We start from the raw sequence: 21,864 nt of genomic DNA, 5'->3' as shown, positions 1-21,864 counted from the left end.
TGAGATGGACAGCGGGCAACGGCATGGTGATAAATGGGGTTGAAAGTCAGGTTGTGAGTTTCACGAATAGGTAAAGTCCTCTCAGTTTTAATTACTGTGTTGATGAGGTGAAAGTTTCTTTTTGGGATCTTTGTAAGTATCTAGGTGTTAATATAAGGAAAGATCTTCATTGGGTAATCATATAAATGGGATTGTAAATGAAGGGTACAAATCTCTGCACATGGTTATGAGGGTGTTTAGGGGTTGTAGCAAGGATGTAAAGGAGAGGTCATATCTCTGGTAAGACCCCAACTAGAGTATGGTTCCAGTGTATGGGACCGTCACCAGGATTACTCGATTCAAGAACTGGAAAAAATCCAAAGAAAAGCAGCTCGATTTGTTCCGGGTGATTTCCGAGAAAAGAGTAGCGTTACAAAAATGTTGCAAAGTTTGGGCAGGGAAGAACTGAGAGGAAGATGATGACTTGCTCGACTAAGTGGTATTAAATAACACTAGTATGTTTTTATGTTCTCCCACCTAAAAACATAGCATTATTTCATACAAATACTTTCCATACGGACCCAAGAATGAAGTTTATCACATGTAATAAGCAGTATGTTCCGAGCTGTCGTCGGAGAGATGGCATGGAATGATGATAGACGAATAAGTAGGCATTTTTAAAATTAGGAAAGATCACAATATGAAGATAAAGTTGGAATTCAAGAGGACAAATTGGGGCAAATATTCATTTATAGGAAGGGGAGATAGGGACTGAAATAACTTACCAAGAGAGATGTTCATTACATTTCCAATTTCTTTGAAATCATTTAAGAAAGGCTAGGAAAACAACATATGGATTCTGCCACCTGGGAGACTGCCCTAAATGCAGATCAGTATTGATTTATTGACAGACGACAAAATGTGGAAATTAAAAACCTTTGATAAATATCACAGACGAAAAATGTCAGTATTTTATAGCGGAACAGGACTTGGCCTATGAGTGCATCATAACACACTATGGGAGACATGGCTGTAAACATGTCGAAGGGGGAAGCCAATAATGATGTTAATGGCTTTTACGTCCCACCGACGACTTTTTATGGGTTTCGGAGACTCCGAGGTGCTGGAATTTTTCATGCAAGAGTTCTTTAACACAGTTGCCGGATCTGAAGTGTCTTTTCAGGTTTATCAAGAGAGAGAAAACACCTTTGCAAATTTACAGTATGAAACCAAATTCGATAAAGGTGCAGCTTCCTTATTATCTATAATGGATCAGGTACCTGATGCCATTCAAACTTTGCTGAATAGAATTTGTTACAATTTGTTCGCTGGCTACAAATTAGTGAATCACCTTCGTTCTTGAAGATACGGATTTATTGGGACCATTCAAGAAAACTCACAAGAGACTATAGAATTTCGACTTCTTCCACTGGGGAAAAAAAAAAAAAAAATTAGCAACATTCAAATATTTTACAACTAAAGAAGGGCTAATTGTTGCGCACTTAGCTCAGTTGTCAATGTGGTAACACCCTGACATGGTGTACAACCTATGCGAAACGTTAGTCGGTAGTCAAGCTGAAAAGAAAATCTCAGAGCCTATTCGGGAAGTACAATAGCTGTATGGGTGGCACAGGTTGAATGGACAAAAATGTAAACCGCTATAGGGTTGCTATCCATGATAAAAAGTGGTGGTGGCCAGTATTTACATGGCTTTTAGACAAAACCAAACCCCATGGCACAACAGGCCTTTGCCTACCAAGCGACCGCTGCTCAGCCTGAAGGGCTGCAGATTACAAGGTGTCGTGTGGTCAGCACGACAAATCCTCTCTGCCGCTATACTTGGATATCTAGACCGGGGCCGCTATCTTACCGCCGGATAGCTCCTCCGTTCTAATCACGTAGGCTGAGTGGACCTTGAACCAGCCCTCAGGTTCAGGTACAAATACCTGACCTGGCTGGGAATTAAACCCGGGGCCTCCAGGTAAGAGGCAGGCATGCTATCCCTACACCGTGGGGCCGGCCTGCTTTTAGACATCACGGTAAACAATTTCTGGATGGTGTTGGGGGAAATCAGGCACTGGAATTAAGCAGTTTGAATTTAAGAGTGAGATTGGAACGACTTGCCTGGGGTGTTGCATGCACCCTGTTAATACAGGTGGACATCCATCATCACATGGAAGCACCATCCAAATAGGACGGGTGCAAAAGATTTATTTAAATATACACACACATACAGTAGAACCTTGATAATTCGAAAACAGTTAACTCAAAATCTCGCCTAATTCGAAGCAGCTCTCGTTCCCGGAAACAAGAGATAGAGTTTTGGATGTTATTTAAATTGTTTAATTCGAAATACAGATAACTCATAATTCAAAGTACAATGTCCGCCCCATTACCAAAATTCAGGCTTTTAATTTAAACCTGCTTTTATATTTTAAAACAATAGTATGTTACAGAGTAACTGAATCCCTCCCTGCCACTTTATACAGTGGAACCTAGATTATCAGTTCCCGGAAACTACGTTTTCCCGGATTGTGTTCGAATTACGTGGTACCGCAATCATCCTACTAATTAAATCACGTTGTAAAAATCCCACATTATCCGTTCCTCGAAGGAACGATTTCCCGGATCAACCGCCCAGAAATTTCAGTCCATCAACGCTAAATCCTCGATCAATCGTTTTTTAATAAACTGTATCTCACGAAAAGGACGGCTATGGCATACTTATGGATCTTGGCATTAACGCCCCATCATTGCGATAATTAGGGCAAGTACTGTACTGGAAAAGCGATCGGCGGTTAACTTGCACAAGGGACCACCTTAGCAGCGCATTCAGATGGTATTGTTTAGAGAATCTCTGAAATCATAAAGCAGAGAGTGGCCACAACAAATGTAAGGAGTCACCGCGCATTCTACAGCTCTACTTGAAGACTGAACGAGTTTCGTCAAATGTTCGCACTTATAAAAGTTCCACATTATGCCCAGGGTTAGATGTTTAGTTTTTAATTTTTCGATCGTACTGCTGACCAGGTTTTCGGTACTTTCCTCAGAGCACTGTAGAATAACTGGGCTTTCAGGCAGGAATCAAAATTGCCTTGTTGCCTTTACACAGACCAACTTGGCACTTCTTCCACTTTATCTTCCTAACCAGTTACTTGCTTGTAAATGACCCAAGCATTGATAGGTGTTAGGTCTAGGATATTGTAGAAGACATCCATTGGCGACCTCCTGCATGCACCCTTGGTGGTATACTTACGGGACATTTGGTCGACCACTCGGGCTTGTTTGAACAGTAGAATTCCATTAGTCCGTCATCCAACAGTCCGGAACGCCCAATGGTCCGGCACCATTCCAGGATTTTTTAAATATTATCTATTAGTAATGGTATCTCATGAACAATTTGATACATTATTTGTTGAAACCAATCTAAGGGTATTTTATATTATTTCAGAATTAATAGTGCAATGTATCTGATACAATCCATTTGTTATGCATTGACTTACTTAAATATCTCTACAGTATCTCTGGAAATATTCAGCCTAGAAGGCTATGTGCTATACTGAGTACTGGAAAGCCAACCATATGATAAAAAAACTGATTTCAAAAATTGAATGTATGGGCCATGTACAAAAACGGATGGGAACAAGCCTTCAAAAATTGAAGCGGACAGAAGGAAAAGAGAAGTTTTAGATGGAAAGACTCAATGTTAAAGGAAGACTTACAGCTAAAAACATTGATGAACTCCGGCATTATTATGGAATGGCAATAAGAAACAACACGTTTGAAAAGAGAAGTGTGTTATTAAACTAATGATTCTGCTGATCTATATTTTACTGCAAAACGCCGTGTTACAGCTGTTTTCGCTGTACGCCTTAACCTATATCGTAGTAAGAGGTACCGCCTGATAGTCCGGCATTTTCGGTAATCCGGCACCGGGCCGGTCCCGGACTACTACTGTAATAAATTGGGTAAATCTGCACCTACTTTTGATGGGAAGTAATTGTTCATGAGAGTAATATTTTCACTTGGGCGGTAACAGTGAAGGCAATTTTTCACAAATTTGTCCCAGATTTCGGAGACAAGAGCGAACCTGTTAGCTGGCAGGCGCTCAGCTCAGGATGATTTCTTTTCAAAACGGAGGAATATGAGAAGCTTTCAAAATCTATCTCTTGACATTGTGTCCATCAATTGCAGCCCACAAGAACGCGACCATAGTTCATCCACAAACACACCTTTCGAACACAGCATACCGCAGGTATACAAGACGGCAATCATAGCCACCAACTCCTCGAGGGACACAGTTCAGTCCGTGAAGTTCCTTCTGAGCGTTTGAAACTGTGTGTCATTTCATTAGAAGAAGCTTCGATTCATCAAAGAGGAGACTAAAGGCACTTACGTAGTAAGAATATGTTGTGGGACCTCCCAGCTCCCTTAGGACGTTGACTGAAACCTGCCTTCCAGATGAAGAGTTCGAACCTCCCACTTGGTTCCGTCTTGGGCAACCATCTTCACTGATGGAACACCTAACTGAGACCGAGACATTTGGGGCGAGTTCAAAGATAGATTAGCATTTTCAACTTCTCCTGCGGATAATTCATCCTCTGTCTCATTGTGATCTTCGTCCTCACTTGTCTCTTTTGTCTCAAGCAAAAACTCACCATCTGAATCGGACAGTTCACCTTCAGACACAACGTCTGAATTTTATAGCATACGAGACACCTAATCAGCAGAAAGACGATCGTAGCACGACATGCCTGTAAGAAGAACACCTTCTAAATGATGAGATGAATACAAAAATCCTGCTAACTGGAAGACTAATCTGACAGTAATAATGTTATTTGGTTTATGCCCCACCAACTACACTTTTACGGTTTTCGGAGACACCGAGGTGCCGGAATTTTTCCCGCAGGAGTTCTTTTACGTGCCAGTAAGTCTACAGTCACGAGGCTGACGTATTTGAACACCTTCAAATACCACCGGTCTGAGCCAGGACCTAACCTGCAAAGTTGGGGTTAGAAGGCCAGCGACTCAATCGTTTGAGCCACTCAGCCTGGCTCATTTGACGGTAAGAGCTCAACAATACTAATAATAATGGCCGGATACACACTGTTGCCTGATAATGCAAACTGCTGTGATAAGGAATATTGTACACGTGTAGAAAACTGGCCTGTGGTTTAGTTCACTTCGAAGGTGACTAAGCAAAGTGTGTGTGTACAGTGCAGCAAATAAGTTGAAAAGCAGAAAGTGACATTCACGCGGATATTATCCAATGTAAGCTAAAAGTGTGTGAGAAGAACATTCTGCCTTACTAGTGTACTTATTTATTTATTTACTCATAATAGTGTTTACAATTCATGCATGATAAAAATTAAATTATGGTTCATGATGTTTTTGTACTCAATTCGAACCTTTTCCTGCCAGCGATATCCTCAAGAAACAAATACGTGCCACTATCGGTCAAAATGACCGCTTCGGTAAAAGTAGGTAGAAAGAATGTTTGGTAATCCTAGTGTTAAATAATGCACAACACGGGTACAGAGTTGGCACAGTACTCCGTCTGCTTAACCACATTTAAACAGTTGGTTGTAAATGCACTTGATAATGATAAAACTGGGATAGAACTATTTCTTGACCTTTCAATGGCATTCAATACTGTTGATCATGAAATATTGTTGCACAAATTATATCAGACTGGGGTTAGAGGAATTGTAATGACTGGTTTAGATAACACCTGGATAAATTATCCCAGTTTGTTACCGCAGACATAGGCATTCCGCTGGGTAGTATTTTGGGGCCTGTTCTTTTCTTGATCTATGCGAATGATCTTCCTCACAATCAAGTAGAAATTGCAGTTCTGTATGCTGATGATAGAAACATAATTCAGTATCGTCTTGAACACTAATGGAAGACATGAAGCACCGTGGTGTGACATGTCCGGTGCATTACGTGCAAAGTCAGTCACAGACTCCTGCTTCAGTGGGGGGTTTTCCTTTCAGATTTCTTTGTTTCAACCATTTCTACCGACTGGATGGTAGTTACTATAGTAATAACATTCTTGTTCATCCTAGAAACAAGCAATACATCCTCATCCCTACTGAAGGTTATTTCGCCTCGTTTGAGGATTGCCTAGATCTTCCGGTACACCCCTATTTGACCACACTGATCAACATACGCCAGTCTTCTGTTCCCGTAAATGTTCCGCGAGACCAACGCTGTAGTAATAATTAACCATATATAATGCATACCCCCGACCAAGATAATTTTCAAGCACCTGAAAAACTGGGCATTGTAAACTCGTATCACTTGTATTGCTGTTGTATTACGAGGCTTGTTCACGTAAGGTGTTCATACAGTGCAGCACGGTGCCCATTCCTTTCTCAGCATGCTGTGCATTGCGCAACAGACAGTGGAATTTCTCTGACATGTATCACACACACAACCATCAGAATTCAGTTATTAATGGAAAGGAAAATAATGTGGACAGGGCTCTATTATTGCTTTATTCTTACATACTGGTTGAGAATTAGCACTCAGAGGAAATTGTAAACCGGGGCTATGTGTGAATAAAAAATGTTTCCGCAAACCTGAGAATGCTCCTCAGTAACTGTCTGGTGATATGGTTGAATCATCGCACAATGCAGCACCGGAATCTTTGCTAGCGTCCTCACTACACAAACCACTGTCCAATTCTGACTCGGAAAAGGTGGCACCACATTGCAAATCCAAAATGTCAACAACAGTTGATTCAGCACTCTGAACACTTTTCATGTGTTCTTCAATCTGTCTATCGGTAATCGTGGCTTACTCGCCACAGAAACACATTTAACATGAATTAAATTCTTGTCACAAAACTGTAAATTACAAGGAACAAGTTGAAAAACTCATAAAACAACAGTTCACAACATAGAGCACAGTGTTCCACACCAACAAAGGTAAAAAGGCCATCACCCTGTAGGGGTGACAGTTTACCACGCAGAAAGCAAATGTCAACGTGTTAATCATAGATTATGAACGTGTTAATCCCCGCTGGCTGGTGAAAAGAAATATTCCAAGTTCAAAACGAGAGAGAACATGCCTCCATAATTCGACTTCGTAAGCGCGAAAACAACGTGACAGATAGCTTCTGTTAGCTCGGTCAAAATAAAGGCTTATGAACAACCGATTTCATTAGTAACTGTGTAACTGACCTTACGCATCACTAACAACTTTTACCGGTTTTCGGAGACGCCGAGGCGCAAAAAATTTAGACCAGCAGTTGTTTTACATACCAGTAAATCTACAGACACGAGGCGGACGTACTTCAGAACCTTCAAATACCACTGGACTGAGCCAGGATTGAACTAACCTAGTTAGTGTTCAGAAGGCCAATGCCGCAACTGTCGAGTATGTTTATATCATACTCTGGAATCCTGTTGAAACGTATTTTGCACAAATAATGCTAAATAAATACATCATAAGTCAAACAAGCTACACCTTATAAGATGCCAATCTGAGAAATTTTTTAGGGGTTAAAAATGCATGCTTATACATTATGTGCATGAATTATGGAATTTTCAGTAATTTGAACATGCTTTTGTGGTGCATATAACAGCATATTTTCGTGATTTTGATCAATGCATCAATTTTAATATTTTAGCGCATATATGGCATATTTTAATCAGCTATTTTCATCTGGTTGATGTTGGCAGTAATGTTGCGCATGACGATGCAACTTGTCATGTGGTGAGAAGTTTTGTGCTCAGCTGTCAACTGGCTGTCCGAGGGTTGCGTGTAACGGTGATGTGAACTGGCTGTGACCAAACTAGGTATCGCATATAAACTTTAAATGCTGAAAATAAGAGCAACTTCGAGTTGCAGATTAACTTATTTACAGAAGGAGTTTCCCGATGACTTAATATCCACAGATAACAGGGTACTGTTCTGAGGAGCGTGAGAAAACTATAGCGAGTGAGGAAAGAAGTCCGTTATAGCGAGGATTCATAACAGAGAAAAAATTTCTCGCTATAACGGATTTTCGTTATATCCGATTTTCGTATGAAAGTCAGTACCCCCCCCCTAGGTATGAAATGGGATATCCACATTACGGCTTACTTGTTTGTTATTTTTCGAAATCCTATACTACATGAAAGTGTATGTTTTATTTCATTATAAAAAAATATAGTACCGTATTTCTTGGAATCCAAGATGAACCCCACTTTTCGCTTCAAAAAATGTAAATCAGGCTCAAAAAGTAGTTTGTAAAATCATATGAATGCTTTTGTTGTACAGTAGGCCTACGCATTTTTAGACTATTTTTCGACGCCGAACATTAACTTTCGTCGTGCCGTATTTTATTTTTTAATTTTTTTTTGCTGCTATTTTACTTCCGCGTGTTTAAGGATCATTAACTTAAAATTGGCATCATCTGGAAATAGCGCAGTAAAAGATTATTGAAGTTCTGGTTTAACAGGAACAAAGGAATTATAAATTAACCCTTCGATCAGTGAATTTTTGGTGACAATAAGAGTTATCAAAATTTTTGAATTCTTAATTTTTAAGTTCTTTTGATTCTAACTTTTCTCTATTAATAGAGTTACATAATTTACACTTATGGTACATAACTGATACCTTCAATGTAATTGAAATCAGTGATATAGAACACATTTTTTGTTGCCCTTAAGATCTATCTGTGTCAGTGCGACGTAAAACAAAAAAAAAAATCAAAATACTGAAAGGAACAGTAATATTGACCATCTCTCTATGTGTGATGAAGTTTGTATCCTTTACCACACACTGGCTTAAATTTAAAACAGTTTCGCATATCAAAATGTCTTCAGGGTAGGGTACTCTTAAAAACAGGGGGTACACAGAAGCATCCATCACACTAAACATACATCTTGTAAATGTGTGTTCTTTTGAGTGGTCTCTTCTGTGTGTGCTGACAAACAAAACATCGTCGTGGTATTTCTGCTTTGATTGCGTTGGAGGTACTGATTTAGGGAAATTAAGTCCAGAAAGTCTCAAGCCAGTCTCCTCCTGAAGGTAGTCGACCTCCTTTGGTTAGTTTCCACTCCAAATTCCTCTAGCAGATGAACTATACGACAGAGGCAGAAGTCAAGTAGCTATGGATTTTTTTCTAGTCTTCACTTTGTAAATCGTGTACAAGTTCAGCACTGAAATATCAATAAGGTAAAAAAAAAAAAAAAAAAAAAAAACCAACTTAACATGCCATTTCAGTGTTTTCCTGGCATTTACAGTGAGGCTTATTTGAATATTACCTCTCTCAGTTGGGCCATGTTCTCATTATAATCCAGTACACTCATGGGTGATCTGTTTTATCTGTTTCTAAAATCACATCCTGCCATATAATAGTAAGCATGGTAATATCCCTTTTGTCGTGCCATCTTTTCACCAGCATATCATTGGTGGACCATGAAATACATTCTCCCTTTTGAATTTTCTTTGGGAAGCCTGGCATCCCTTCTGTTTTGTTCTGACTGTGCCACAAACTTGCGTAGGTACTCAAATATCTGGGCCGTACCAGTTGTCAACTACATGTAAGGTGCTGTCAGAGTTTTGACAACTGACCCAGAAACTTTTGAGTGTTGCATCGTGTTCAATTTCCGTATCCTTTCCAGTACAAACAATAACATAACGGATTGTTTCCATTTGAGGCGACCTTTGCAAGCAACTAGACACTCATCAATACAGATATATAAAATATAGATTTGAATTTCTCTCAGAAATAGTTTTTTATAGGCCTAATTTTGTAAAGCCTGTCACTGGGGGTTGTAGATAGGTTTCAGAAAAGTAAAGCAGTCTTAGAATGAGGGAGAAAGTGTCGGGACGGGTCATTTTCTTGCTAGTTGCTTTACGTCGCACCGACACAGATAGGTCTTATGGCGACGATGGGATGGGAAAGGCCTAGGAATTGGAAGGAATCGGCCGTGGCCTTAATTAAGGTACAGCCCCAGCATTAAGGGACGGGTCACTTCAAGAACATTGGAGTTTCAATTTATTTGTTGACCTATTGTCTTTCATCCAGTTTTTCTTCACATGGCCCACCAAGTTGCCAGGAAAACAAAGAGTCTTCATGGTTACGCCTTGCAATTGATGTAACTTCGACTTGTACTTGTTCATTTCTGACACTATCCAGTTCATAATATTACAATCAACAACTTCTGTGAAAACTGACACCCCAAGTCTTGAATCACTTATCATCGTTCAAATGAAAATGAACACCTGAATTTGATGGATCACAATGAGCAGAAGGCGTATGAAGAAATCTACCCACAGAACTCCTCTTTCTTCCTTTCGTTTGAACAGCTGACAGCTTGGTCTTCTTTGCGACAGTGGGCTGCACTTTACCCTCAATTTCCGTGATGGCGTCTTGTGAGGAACTGTGAAATTCACTCTCATCGGGAACAATACAATCACTATCACCATCATAAATATCAATTTCATCGTCTGACTCCTCGCTATGTAGGATGTTAAGTAGTTTATTATGTCACCTATTCAATACATTAGAAAACATTAGCAATTTATCATAATAAATAAATAAATAATAATAATGAAATGGCGTATAGCTTTTAGTGCCAGGAGTGTCCGAATGATATTTTATCACCTGCAATGACTCCTTACAAATCAAAGCATTACTTATATCTTGCGGAGCAAGACCGCATTCTCGACTCAATCCCATGATTACCACGTGTACTTGTTTACTACCAGAGTGTGTGTTTGTACGGAAACCAGAGACAAAGGAAGAGAAAATTAATGTGTATCATCATGGAATAGTCGTGCAATGCAGGACACAAAAATAGAAAACAGTTTCCAGGTGTTGTAATTCATAGCACTATCTCGTAAGAAGTTAGGTTCCGTGACTACAGATGCTGGGACAGAACTTCACCACAGAACATGTGAAATGTGATTTAACGTGGAATAAAGTTTGCTGAACATGTCAAATATCCTCCAACATAGTTCTAAAAACCCACCAGGACGATGTCAGGAAACAATTTCAAACATTCAACATGAAAAGATGTAAATGGACGACAGTACTCTCATTGGAGGGTAGTAGTATCTATGAACATTTTAATTTATTTTCAAAGGAAAGACCTGGAATTACGTTATTGTTATGCTGCACCACACTCCAACTAATTCAATACATTGCACACCTTGTGTACTGCCATCTTTGAGCAGCCAGCGCAATTATGTATATGTTTTTCATTCGCGGACCTCCTGTACCGCACGCACTCAATCATCTGTCTTATCTCAAAGTACTACTCCCTGAATACGACTCACACTGCGCCTACATTTCACTCTCACTCTAATATTGGGATCCGGCCAAATCTTGCATCGAAAGGTTAATTTTGACATAAGTTATTTCCCTTTATTTATTTTTTTTGCATTATTTCAGTGTATTCAATGTTTACCCTGTTTTTCAAAAAAAAGGTACCCTGACATGAGATGAATGGGTTTATAGGCAGGGCTACATAAGAGTTGTGGTTATGCTCGAAAGAAGGGCCAGACCCCCCAATCTGTACATGAACATTCAAGACAATAACACATAGGCATTACTTACAAGGGCGATGTAAAACTTTTTTTTGACGACTGTAGTTTCTTTCTAAGGATATATATTTTCTTTTCATTTCTCTGGTAATTGTTAACTCCCCCTATTTCTGGAAATACACAAGATAGATATCACAGTGAGAAGTATACTTGTCAAGCTTTTGCCTCTAAAACAGCAAAAAAACTTCTTCCAAACCAAGAAATGTGAACAAAGTGGCAACTGGTGATCTGCTAGGCATAAGTGAAAATGAAGTACTTAATCATTTATACAAGCCAATTTCCTAACAGTATTCATCAATTACTACAATGAGCCGTTCCTCTTCTACCCATTACTGTTCTCTAAGTGGAGTATGGAACTCATTATTGGAACATAAACAACAACATTGGTGTTGAAAAATTAACAATATACAGTAGAACCTCGATAATTCGAAATCCCGCCTAATTCGAAGAAGCTCTCGTTCCTGGAAACATGAGATACAGTTTTGCATGTTATTTCAATTGTTCAATTCGAAATACGGATAATTCATAATTCGAAGTACAATGTCTGCCCCATTACCGAAATTCAGACCTTTAATTCGAAACTGCCTTTACATTTTAAAACAATAGCATGTTACAGAGTAATTTCAACTCGAAATTTATCCGCTCCACGTCATAATAGAACGCGCGTTCCGGAACGTGGAGGGGTAGCTTTCCGCACTTACTTCGGTGGGTCTACAGTGCGCTTCATGATTGCTAACTTGAATGAAATCGGAATCCTTGTGTGTTCAACCTTTTACGGAACTCCGTAATATCACGCAATATGCAGTGTGCAGGAAAACAGAATCTGCGAACAGTAGCGATGCCGACAGTTGACGAAAAAACGTGGCAAATATAATAAATTCGTTGGCACCGAACAATATTGTCACTGCCAGTGAAACTGCATTGCTTTATTTTAATGCGAGCCCAAACTGTCTTATGGTTTTAAAGGAGAAAGTGCCAGCCAGGAAATCGTAACAGGGTGGGAGTGGGGGTCATAGTAGTGCATTGCAATGCACATGGAAGCGAGAAACTTTATTCGCTCGTCATAGGAAACTTCGTCCGACTCTTTGCTTGAACGGTCAGCGTACTGGCCTTCGGTTCAGAGGGTCCCGGGTTCGATTCCCGGCCAGGTTGGGGATTTTAACCTTAATTGGTTAATTCCAATGGCACGGGGGCTGGGTGTATGTGTTGTCTTCATCATTTCATCCTCATCACGACGCGCAGGTCGCCTACAGGCGTCAAAAAGAAAGACCTGCACCTGGCGAGCCGAACCCGTCCTGGGATATCCCGGCACTAAAAGCCATACGACATTTCATTACATAGGAAACTTCGATAAGCCACGATGTTTTAACGTCGGGCACTTTCCATGCCAGTACAAAGCATCTATAATAAAAATGCAAACAGTAAAGAAATTCAAAAAATAATGCATTTGCACAGGGGAACCGGCATAATTTATCCTCGTCTTTGAATTGAGCGATTTTTTTTTCTTTCATTGCGTGAGGTTATGCTTGTCAATGATTTATCCAAATGCATTATTTGAACATTGTAAATGCACCTTGTTGGATACATTTCGGAAATAGTTTTTCCATGGCATTGGAAAGGTTTAAACTGTGAATCGAGGTGATTGCATGTATTAACGGGTCTTACAATACTTCGTGACGCGGCAAGTGTTTACATTTCTGAACTACGAGAGAAGTGCCATGGCGGGAAATCGTACAAGGATAGAGTCATAGGAAAGTTCGATTTTAAGGGCATCGGGTACTTTCTGTGTAAATACAAGGCATCTAAAATGCATACAGTATAGTAATCCAATTAATAAAGCACTTGCACATGAGAGCGAGCATACCGTATTTCACGGCATAATCGTCGCCACCGCGTAAACGTCGCATCCTTTATTTTCAATACAAAAATCAGACTTTAAACCTTTAATTACATAATCGTCGCACGTCCAAATTTTGTTCACTAATCTGGTTAAAAGGTAAATGGAACTGCAACGTAAGTTGCACATGAATGCGCAATTTAAATACGGGTATGGTTTATGGGCAATTTGGCAACACAGTCGCGTTTGCGACATGTTGCGCAACGTATAAATAAATAATACCTGTATATGTACGACGCATGGCTTACCGGTAGACTATCGGCAGTTTGACAACGTGGTCGCGAGACAGTGTACTATTTATTCACCACCTACATATTATGCTTACCGGTAGGCTATCGGCAGTTTGACAACGTGGTCGCGAGACAGTGTACTATTTATTCACCACCTACATATGAGTTCCCATTTGAAATACGTAAGGCTGTAAGTTATTGCTTATCGGCAACGTCGCCAGGAAATACCGGCTAGGTAGGTTGAATGGACCTCGAACCAGCCCTCAGATACAGGTAAAATTCCCTGACCCGGCCGTGAATTGAACCCGAGGCCTCCGTGTAAGAGGCAAGCATACGTCATAAGTGTCCGGGCATGGGATGAAAACTTTTATCCAAGCCGACAAGATAATTATTATCCAATGCTATTAAAGTTTTATTTTATAAACTCGTCAGTAATGTAAATCATCAATAACTGGGAAGAAATATTAACATAATTACCGTATGTTTAAAAGAAATTGAAAAAAATGATTGTTACTGACGTCTCGGAATACAGTCAACTATACAGTAGATCTACACCGCGCTAGCTAGAGCTCCGGTTTGCGAGCTTTGCGCAAGCGCAGTAGTGTGTCGCAACCAACGAGCTAAACTGATAAATTGTTGCATGCTTCCTTGCTGCTTAACAGTATTGGACAGATCACAGATGCATTTATTTGTTTCAGATTTACGTGATTACTGTAGACATGTGTGCGTGAGAATTTAAGTTTTTAATTTGTGTTTTGGGTGTTTGCAGAAATAATGTGTTTTAATAGTGAACAATTACGGAAAGTCATTTATTTCGCAAAACATTAACGAATGAAGCATTTATAAGCGATTATGGGTAAATATAGAAACTATTCCGCGGGCTTCAAGCTAAGCGTAATTGCCTTCGCTGAACAGCACGGGAACAGAGCTGCAGAAAGAAAATTTTCTGAGAGTGAAAAGTTGGTGCGTGACTGGCGGAAAGTAAAAAACAAGCTAAAAAGCACAAACCCTTCTAGACGCGCGTTTAGAGGTCCTAAAACAGGGAAGTTTCCTATAATTGACGAAGAAGTGTTTAGGTACGTCAGTGAAATACGTAACAATGGCTGCAGTGTAGGCTATCATATGAAATGTTACAAATTAAGGGACAGGAGGTAGCGTGCAAACACAACATACCGGTAACTCAGTTTAAGGCGACTCGTGGGTGGATTACGGGGTTCATGCGACGACACAATCTGTCAGTGCAAAGGAGAACAACACTGAGCCAAAAGTTGCCTGCTGATTACACGGACAAGATTGTAAATTTTCACCGATTTGTCATACGTTTGCGCAAGGAAACTTCGTACTTGTTTTCTCAAATCTGTAATGCCGATCAGACTCCAATCTTTTTTGATATGCCTCGCAACAGCACTATTGCGCTAAAAGGATCACGGAGTGTATTAATGAAAACCAGCGGTAGTGAGAAGTTGCGATGCACGGCAATGCTAGCCATTACAGCTGACGGGAGAAAGTTGCCGCCTTACATCATTTTCAAGAGGAAAACGATGCCTAAGAATGTACAGTTTCCGCGTGGAATTCATGTACGAGTGCAACCAAAGGGTTGGATGGACGTAGAACTCATGCTGGACTGGGTTAAAACTGTGTGGAATAGAAGACCTGGTGCACTACTAAAACAACCAGCTCTGCTTGTTTTAGATAGTTTCCGAGGTCACCTCGTGAACGAAATGAAGCAAATTCTCACTACAAATAAGACACGACAGATAGTCATTCCTGGGGGCCTAACATCTGCTTTGCAGCCACTAGACGTATGTGTTAATAATCCCTTTAAAGACCACTTACGTCGATTTTACGAGTGGATGATGAGCGGCGATCAGCAATTGACGCCCGCTGGACTTGTTATGCTCGTGGGTGAAGAAGAGTTGGGATCTTATACCACCTGAACTAGTCTCCAAGAGCTTCAAAAGGACTGGGATTTCGAATGCACTAGACGGTTCCGAAGATGACGCAGTGTGGCAGGGAGACGAAGAATCCGATACTGGTATTAACAGAGGCGAGGACGGCGCATCAGATAGCGAAACCTGCGATAGCGACACCGAAGATTTGGAATAAATTGCGTACCGGTAAGTCCGAATTTCACAACAAAACGATAATTTTTTGCAAGTGTAATATTTTAACTTTAATACTCAAATTTATGACAAATTAACTTAATACGTTCATTTTTATTTTCAGGTTGGAAAAACGTTCGCCGAATTGTTGCGAAAAATTATGAATTTTGTTTTAGACTATTTTAATTATTTTGATGTATAAACGCGAGTATTACGTGCATCTTAAATTTGTATCAAATACAATTTAGTTATAAATACATTTTTTGAGTAATACAAATACTGGTATTAAATATTCATCGTATAATGGTCGCACCCTACAATTTTTTTTCGAAAATTTTGGTAACAAAAGTGCGACGATTATGCCGTGAAATACGGTAGATTTCTCCTCGTCTTTCAATCGTCCTTTTTTTTTCTTTCTTTCGTTGCGTGAGGTTATGTTTACCAGTGAGATATCCGAGTGCATTATTTGAATACTGTAAATGCACCTTCTTGGATACATTTTTGAAATAGTTCTTTTTCATGGCATTTGAAAGGTATAAACTGTGAATCAAGGTTAACTGCATGCAGTAACGGGCCTTTTGTAACGCGGCAAGGGTTGGTTCTTCTGAATTGCGAATTGGTGGTTAATTCGAAATTACGTAATTCGAAGTCCGATTTTTGAGTCCCAACGACTTCAAATTAACGAGGTTTTACTGTATTAATAAAATCAACAGCAGCAAGTTTAGAGTCCATAGACCATTAGTTCACAGTGAAAAAGGTTAAGTAATATTGATCAATAAATCTAATCAATATTCAAATGACCATTTTCCAGATAATCTTATAACATACAGTGCAGTACAGCCTCAATATCATGATATGCATTAGCTATTGCAACAAAAGTTAATTACAAAAGGAAAATAATGACATCAAATGCAGTGAATCTGTATTGAGGCTGAATTACACATCCTCTAAGTGCTAATTGGTGAATAAAAAGAATTGAAGATACAGACCATCCTCACCTGGTAAACTTCCCTTGGCGCGGGCCCCCCCACGCACGGGTGCTCGTGCCCCCCCACGGGCCGCGGAAGCTGCGGGGCGTGCTCCCCTGGCTCCCCCACGGGCTGGGGGCCCACCTGCCCGGCCACGCGCCACCACTCCACGCCCACGACCAGCCTGATTACAAGAACACATTTCAGCAATAAGAAAACCATTCATTTCAACTGCAGCTAGTTTATAATAATATGACACTAATGCTAAGATTACACTGAGAAATCAATGAAGAAACAAAATATTAAAATCAATAAGAAACTCCCCATTGCAACAGAACAGCTCACAGTCTCAAACTGATGCAAGCTTTGTTAATGAAGAAGCTTAGAAAATAAACTCAAAAGTCTCAGAGTGACCTGTACTATTGCAATTGAGTACAAAACACCATACAATTAGGAGCTTACACCTACTCCCCATTATTCTAGATCCCTGAGCTAGAAATCTCATTGATAAGTTCGGATACTTGCATACTCCTTACAACTTACGTTCAAAATTCTATGCAAGCACACACACTCGTACAGAGGAAGAAAGTCAAAAATTATGAATAACAAGAAAGACCTTAGCATAATGGGATGTGATGTAAATATAATTCCATATTATACTCCTCATATTGCAAAGTTTAAAACAAAAACCTGAGTCTAAAATATGTCATTCCTGCAACATACTAGAAACACATACCAGGGCCAAAAAATTCCCCTAGATATAAAAGAGGATAAATAGAAATCCTGTAGAAACTGAGGCACTGAATAGATATAAAATTTGCACGATCCACAGACAGCACCGGTAAATAACCCAAGTCATGCAATATGATATCAGATGTACTCCCTTACTCCAATCTGTGGATAACAAAGCATGGTATGTATTGCTAATATTTTTTTCAACAGAAGTTACAATGAACTTTCTGTAGAAAATAACTTACATTATCCAACTTAACAGCAAAAGAGCAGGGTTATCCAAAATGAGCAGTCTGCAGGTGAGGATCTCAGGTAAGGAAGCCAAAGCATCTACTTGCGCCCAGCTAAAAGCAATAAGCTTCTAAAAAGCGGCAAAAAAAAAAAAAAGCAGGAAGCATAGTACCTAAAGCCGAAAGCAAGAAAAATCTCAGGAGTGAAGCCATCTATATACAAAGACTTGGCAAAGTAGCAAGTGGGCTTCCCTTTCCCTAAAACCTAACCTTTCCTCATAACCAAAACTTAACAAAAAATAAAAGCAGAAAAAATAAGTAAAAAACAGGCACAAAAAAACCAGAACATTACAAATTTTCAAGTAAAAATACCCTTTACGATAAAAGAAATGATTAGAACTGTTATGCAAGCCGTAAAGGGTAAAATTGCAGTCAACGACCAAAATTCCTTCCTTCCTTCCCTCCAATAGAGAAACACTGGTTGAGTAAAAATAAATCAATAATAAAATTAAGTCAGAGAAAACAATGCACTGAGGAAAAGTTAGTCGAAGTTCTGTTTAATTGTAGAGTTGAGCTGCCTCCGTTCCCATTCCCAGTATTTTTGGATAACCCTGCAACTAGACAGAAAGAGAAAACAAACACATTATCATATCTGAGCCAATACAGGCACACACACACATCCAACAGGTGTTTGATTGCAGTGGTGAAGTATCCAAGTTATTTCCATAAAATCGATTAGATTTTTGAATATTACTTTTCCCGGCTACTTATCGAATTTTTCTTTTCTAATTTTGAAGCCTGTAACCATGGCTCAGATATGATAAGCCATTTGAATGTGGCACCGTGTTTTAAAGGGAAAGATATGTTTAGTAAGAATGGTTAGATGTTAATCAAAGCATTATTATGTAACCAAGCAAAAAGCCAAACTGCTTAACGAGAAAAAGATATTAATGCTTCTTTTAAAGATCAAATGTAGAGAACTGTTAGCCATGAGACAAATTAAGGAACTTATTTCTCCAACTTGATTAAGTGATAAAAACATGGCCACTCCATTTCTTGGTGTTAAAATGCTGCTAATGTTAAGAATGCTGATTAATTCACGCATGCATTTCACCATGCAGAATATTCTTTGCATGGCCACCAAATGAAAAGTAGTTTTTGTACTACAGAGTATGTTAACCATGGCAAAAGTAGGTATATAACTGCAAAAGAGGGATTATAGGAAATTAAACGCTGTGCCACAATCAAAATTAGCTGACGTACGAATTAAACGAAAACGATTTTTAACGATATTGAGTAAAGACTATCGACCCACCGGCTGAGGCTGCCTGCCTCTCCCTCTGGCAGGTGGTGGAGGCGGCGGATAATCGAAATAGTAATCCTCGTAACGATAATAGTCATCGTAATACGGATCACTGTAGCCACCTCGATAATCCCCATAACCGTAATAGTCGTAATCATAATCTATAAAAACACACAACAACAAACACACGCAATTTTAGCCACGACGAAATCCAATTAGATTAATTTCCTTCGGGAAATCGTCTTAAAAGAAACAAAAAGGCATGCCGGGAAAAGAACTAAAATATTTGCAGGCCAGAAAATATAAATAATCAACTACGTTAATTTTGTGTTTCTCATTGTAACTAACAAACATGTAATTACTGTGCTAAATAAAACCAAATAATAATTTATTAAAACAACACAGACAATGAAGTTGTATCTACCACCACATTAAACTCTACACCAACACTTCCAAACACAAATGATACATCAATAAAGCAGAATGCCTCTTATTCAGAGCTTATCTTCCTGAAAATGGGCAAATGAAATTCATACCTTTGAGCAGTATGAAATTTTCATTTGCCCAACATGAAAGAAATTTATTAAAATACTTTTATAGCAACTACATTGAAAATCACATCAATAAGTCTCCTACTAGAATTTTCTTTTCAGGTTATCATGCAGGACAAGAATATTACAGAAGAAACATGTTCGGCAGCATATATAGAGGAACTAATGCAACGTGCAATTATTTAAATGTGCAAAACACTAATGAATTGCACTCTAGAATTCCATTACTTATAAAAAGACTACACTGGCAAACAAGGTCAATATACTATTTAGTAACTTGCCCAATGCAATTTGTTGTTCCATGGAAAAGAAGACAAGAATATACATCATGAAAAAAATATTCATATAGATCATTAACCATAACACTTAAGACACTTGAAGCAAGACAACTGAAACAAAAAGAATTCACGCTAGCCATGAGACGCAACATGATCCTGTACCGTATACCACAAAATCCTGGTATGCACTGAAAACAATTATGGAGTCGTATTTTTAAGCATCATGAGATATAAATCAGAGCTGTCCAAAAAGCACCCTGTAGCAAGAGTTGTACATATCAATCTTTCTATACCTTTCTTTGACTACCCCACATTTATCCAGCGATTGTGATAAGATGAAATATGGCAATACTTTAAAGACGGTCCAGAAAACTTGAATTTTCATCAAACCTGTGAGGCAGATCTTAAGTTATTAATAATGCCTGTCAATACTGTTAATATACAAGTCTACATTTACTTGTTTACTACATTCTAACATCGCACGTTTCAAGAACAGATTTATTTTCTTCACAGACTAATAAGATCTGAAAATTCCTAAGAGAACAAAAATCCACAATACGTAATTAACGCCAAAACAAACATTCACAGTAAATTAATTTTATACAAAGTATCTACATTAAAATGCCAACAGTTCTGTTTCTTGTTGCAGAATAAGAATATTTCTTAATTTTCTTCCGGGAGAAAAATTGTTCGTACTAGTACCTTAAAACTGGTTTGCCACGGTTCCAATCACTAAGCACTCCATACTTATTTAATAATTATTTTATAAGGTGAAAGTAGTGCAGGTATCTGAACTGTTCTTTGAAACATAATTACGATGGGTAATTTTATCAAAATTTTAAAGTGCCTATGTTGTATTATTAATGCTTCTTCTGATTAAGATACCGATATGATGAAGCAAAAAAAAAAAAAAAAAAAAAAAACACACACCTTGTATGCAAGCCAACTTTCTTAACCCATAACGAAAAGCCCTTGAACTATTAGCAAACACTAAAAAATTAAATAAAAATAAATAATCAAATAATAATAAAGATAAATTTACAAACACATGACTGCTGTCTTCACAGACAATGAACAGGACATGAAACTTATACATTGGCCCAGAGAGGTAGATTTATGAATGTTCTAGATAGTATATAAATATACCTGGCACAAAGGAATAATAGTGTACTTAATCTTATAAAAAAATGGTTCAGGAGGCAATCCATTATTTAAATTAGCATCTAGATACATTGGGAAGAAAAGGAATAAGAATTGAAAGGAAAATATAAAGAAACGGTGAACCCTTAGCAGTGTTTACCACACATGAACATACAGTAGGTCAACGTTCCCCCGTTTTCGCTCCGCTTAGCTGTTTAATATTTAAGCCACACTGGTTGGACAGGCAGCACATCATTCAGTGCCTTTCCAGCCTACAAGACACACAGTCGTCATGCTTACATACATTATTCGACACCTAGTTCATAACTTTGTAAAATCCTCTCTCTTTTTTTAAGTTTATACATTAAGAGTTCATTAATAGTTCATGGATGTTCATTGTATAGTTCATAGGTTCTGTCAGTGTAGGTTAAGAAGATTGACTAGGGGCTGGCACAGAAAAAAACTCTTTTGCTCGATCATACAGGAAGAACAAGAAGCAGAAGGCATCCACATTATTAATACAACATAGGGTCGGTCGGTGCATGCATTTCAGTGGGCTTGGCAGACTGATATCTAATAGCAACAGTTGGCTCGGTGAGGAAAGCAACGGGAAACTACCTCACTCCTCATTTCCCTAGTACGCCTCTTCAGTGACGCCTAGGCTATTTATGACAGCTGTTGGCGGAGCTGCAGAGGATCAAACCAGCGTTCGGGCTGAATACCCAACATACATACAGGCTTTTTTATCTTTATAACACAATATCGATGTTAATTAAGTTTCATACAACAGTCTAGATACCAGTTCATAATATCTTTTAAATTATTATACAAAGAATGGAGTGCTAAGCGACTGGAACTGCAACAAACCAAGATATTAGCATGAACAATTTTTCTCTCAGAAGATCAAGAA

At 38.8% G+C, this 21,864-nt stretch overlaps 1 protein-coding gene across 15 annotated transcripts in view; it reads right to left on the bottom strand.

Moving 5' to 3' along the window:
• Syp (Syncrip) overlaps positions 1-21,864 on the bottom strand; it is a 212,600-nt gene that overhangs the window by 54,148 nt on the left and 136,588 nt on the right. For 4 of the 15 annotated variants that reach the window (XR_010858626.2, XM_067137735.2, XM_067137732.2 and 1 more), the window contains exons 10-12: positions 18,998-19,146; positions 16,742-16,904; positions 11,537-11,633 (exon numbers count right to left, since the gene is read on the bottom strand). Coding sequence is in view for 11 of the 15 variants with exons in the window: in XM_067137735.2 (XP_066993836.1) it covers positions 11,537-11,633; positions 16,742-16,904; positions 18,998-19,146 (409 nt within the window). In the remaining 4 variants the exon portion in view is untranslated. The remainder of the gene's footprint in view (positions 1-11,536; positions 11,634-16,741; positions 16,905-18,997; positions 19,147-21,864) is intronic. The other 11 variants (XR_010858627.2, XM_067137736.2, XM_067137733.2 and 8 more) reach the window with 7 other exon arrangements.

Source organism: Anabrus simplex, chromosome 1 (genome assembly GCF_040414725.1).
Source record: "Anabrus simplex isolate iqAnaSimp1 chromosome 1, ASM4041472v1, whole genome shotgun sequence".
NCBI classification, from domain to species: Eukaryota; Metazoa; Arthropoda; class Insecta; order Orthoptera; family Tettigoniidae; genus Anabrus; species Anabrus simplex.
Note: the sequence above shows the minus strand (reverse complement) of the source record. Positions and strands in the feature narration are given on the sequence as shown.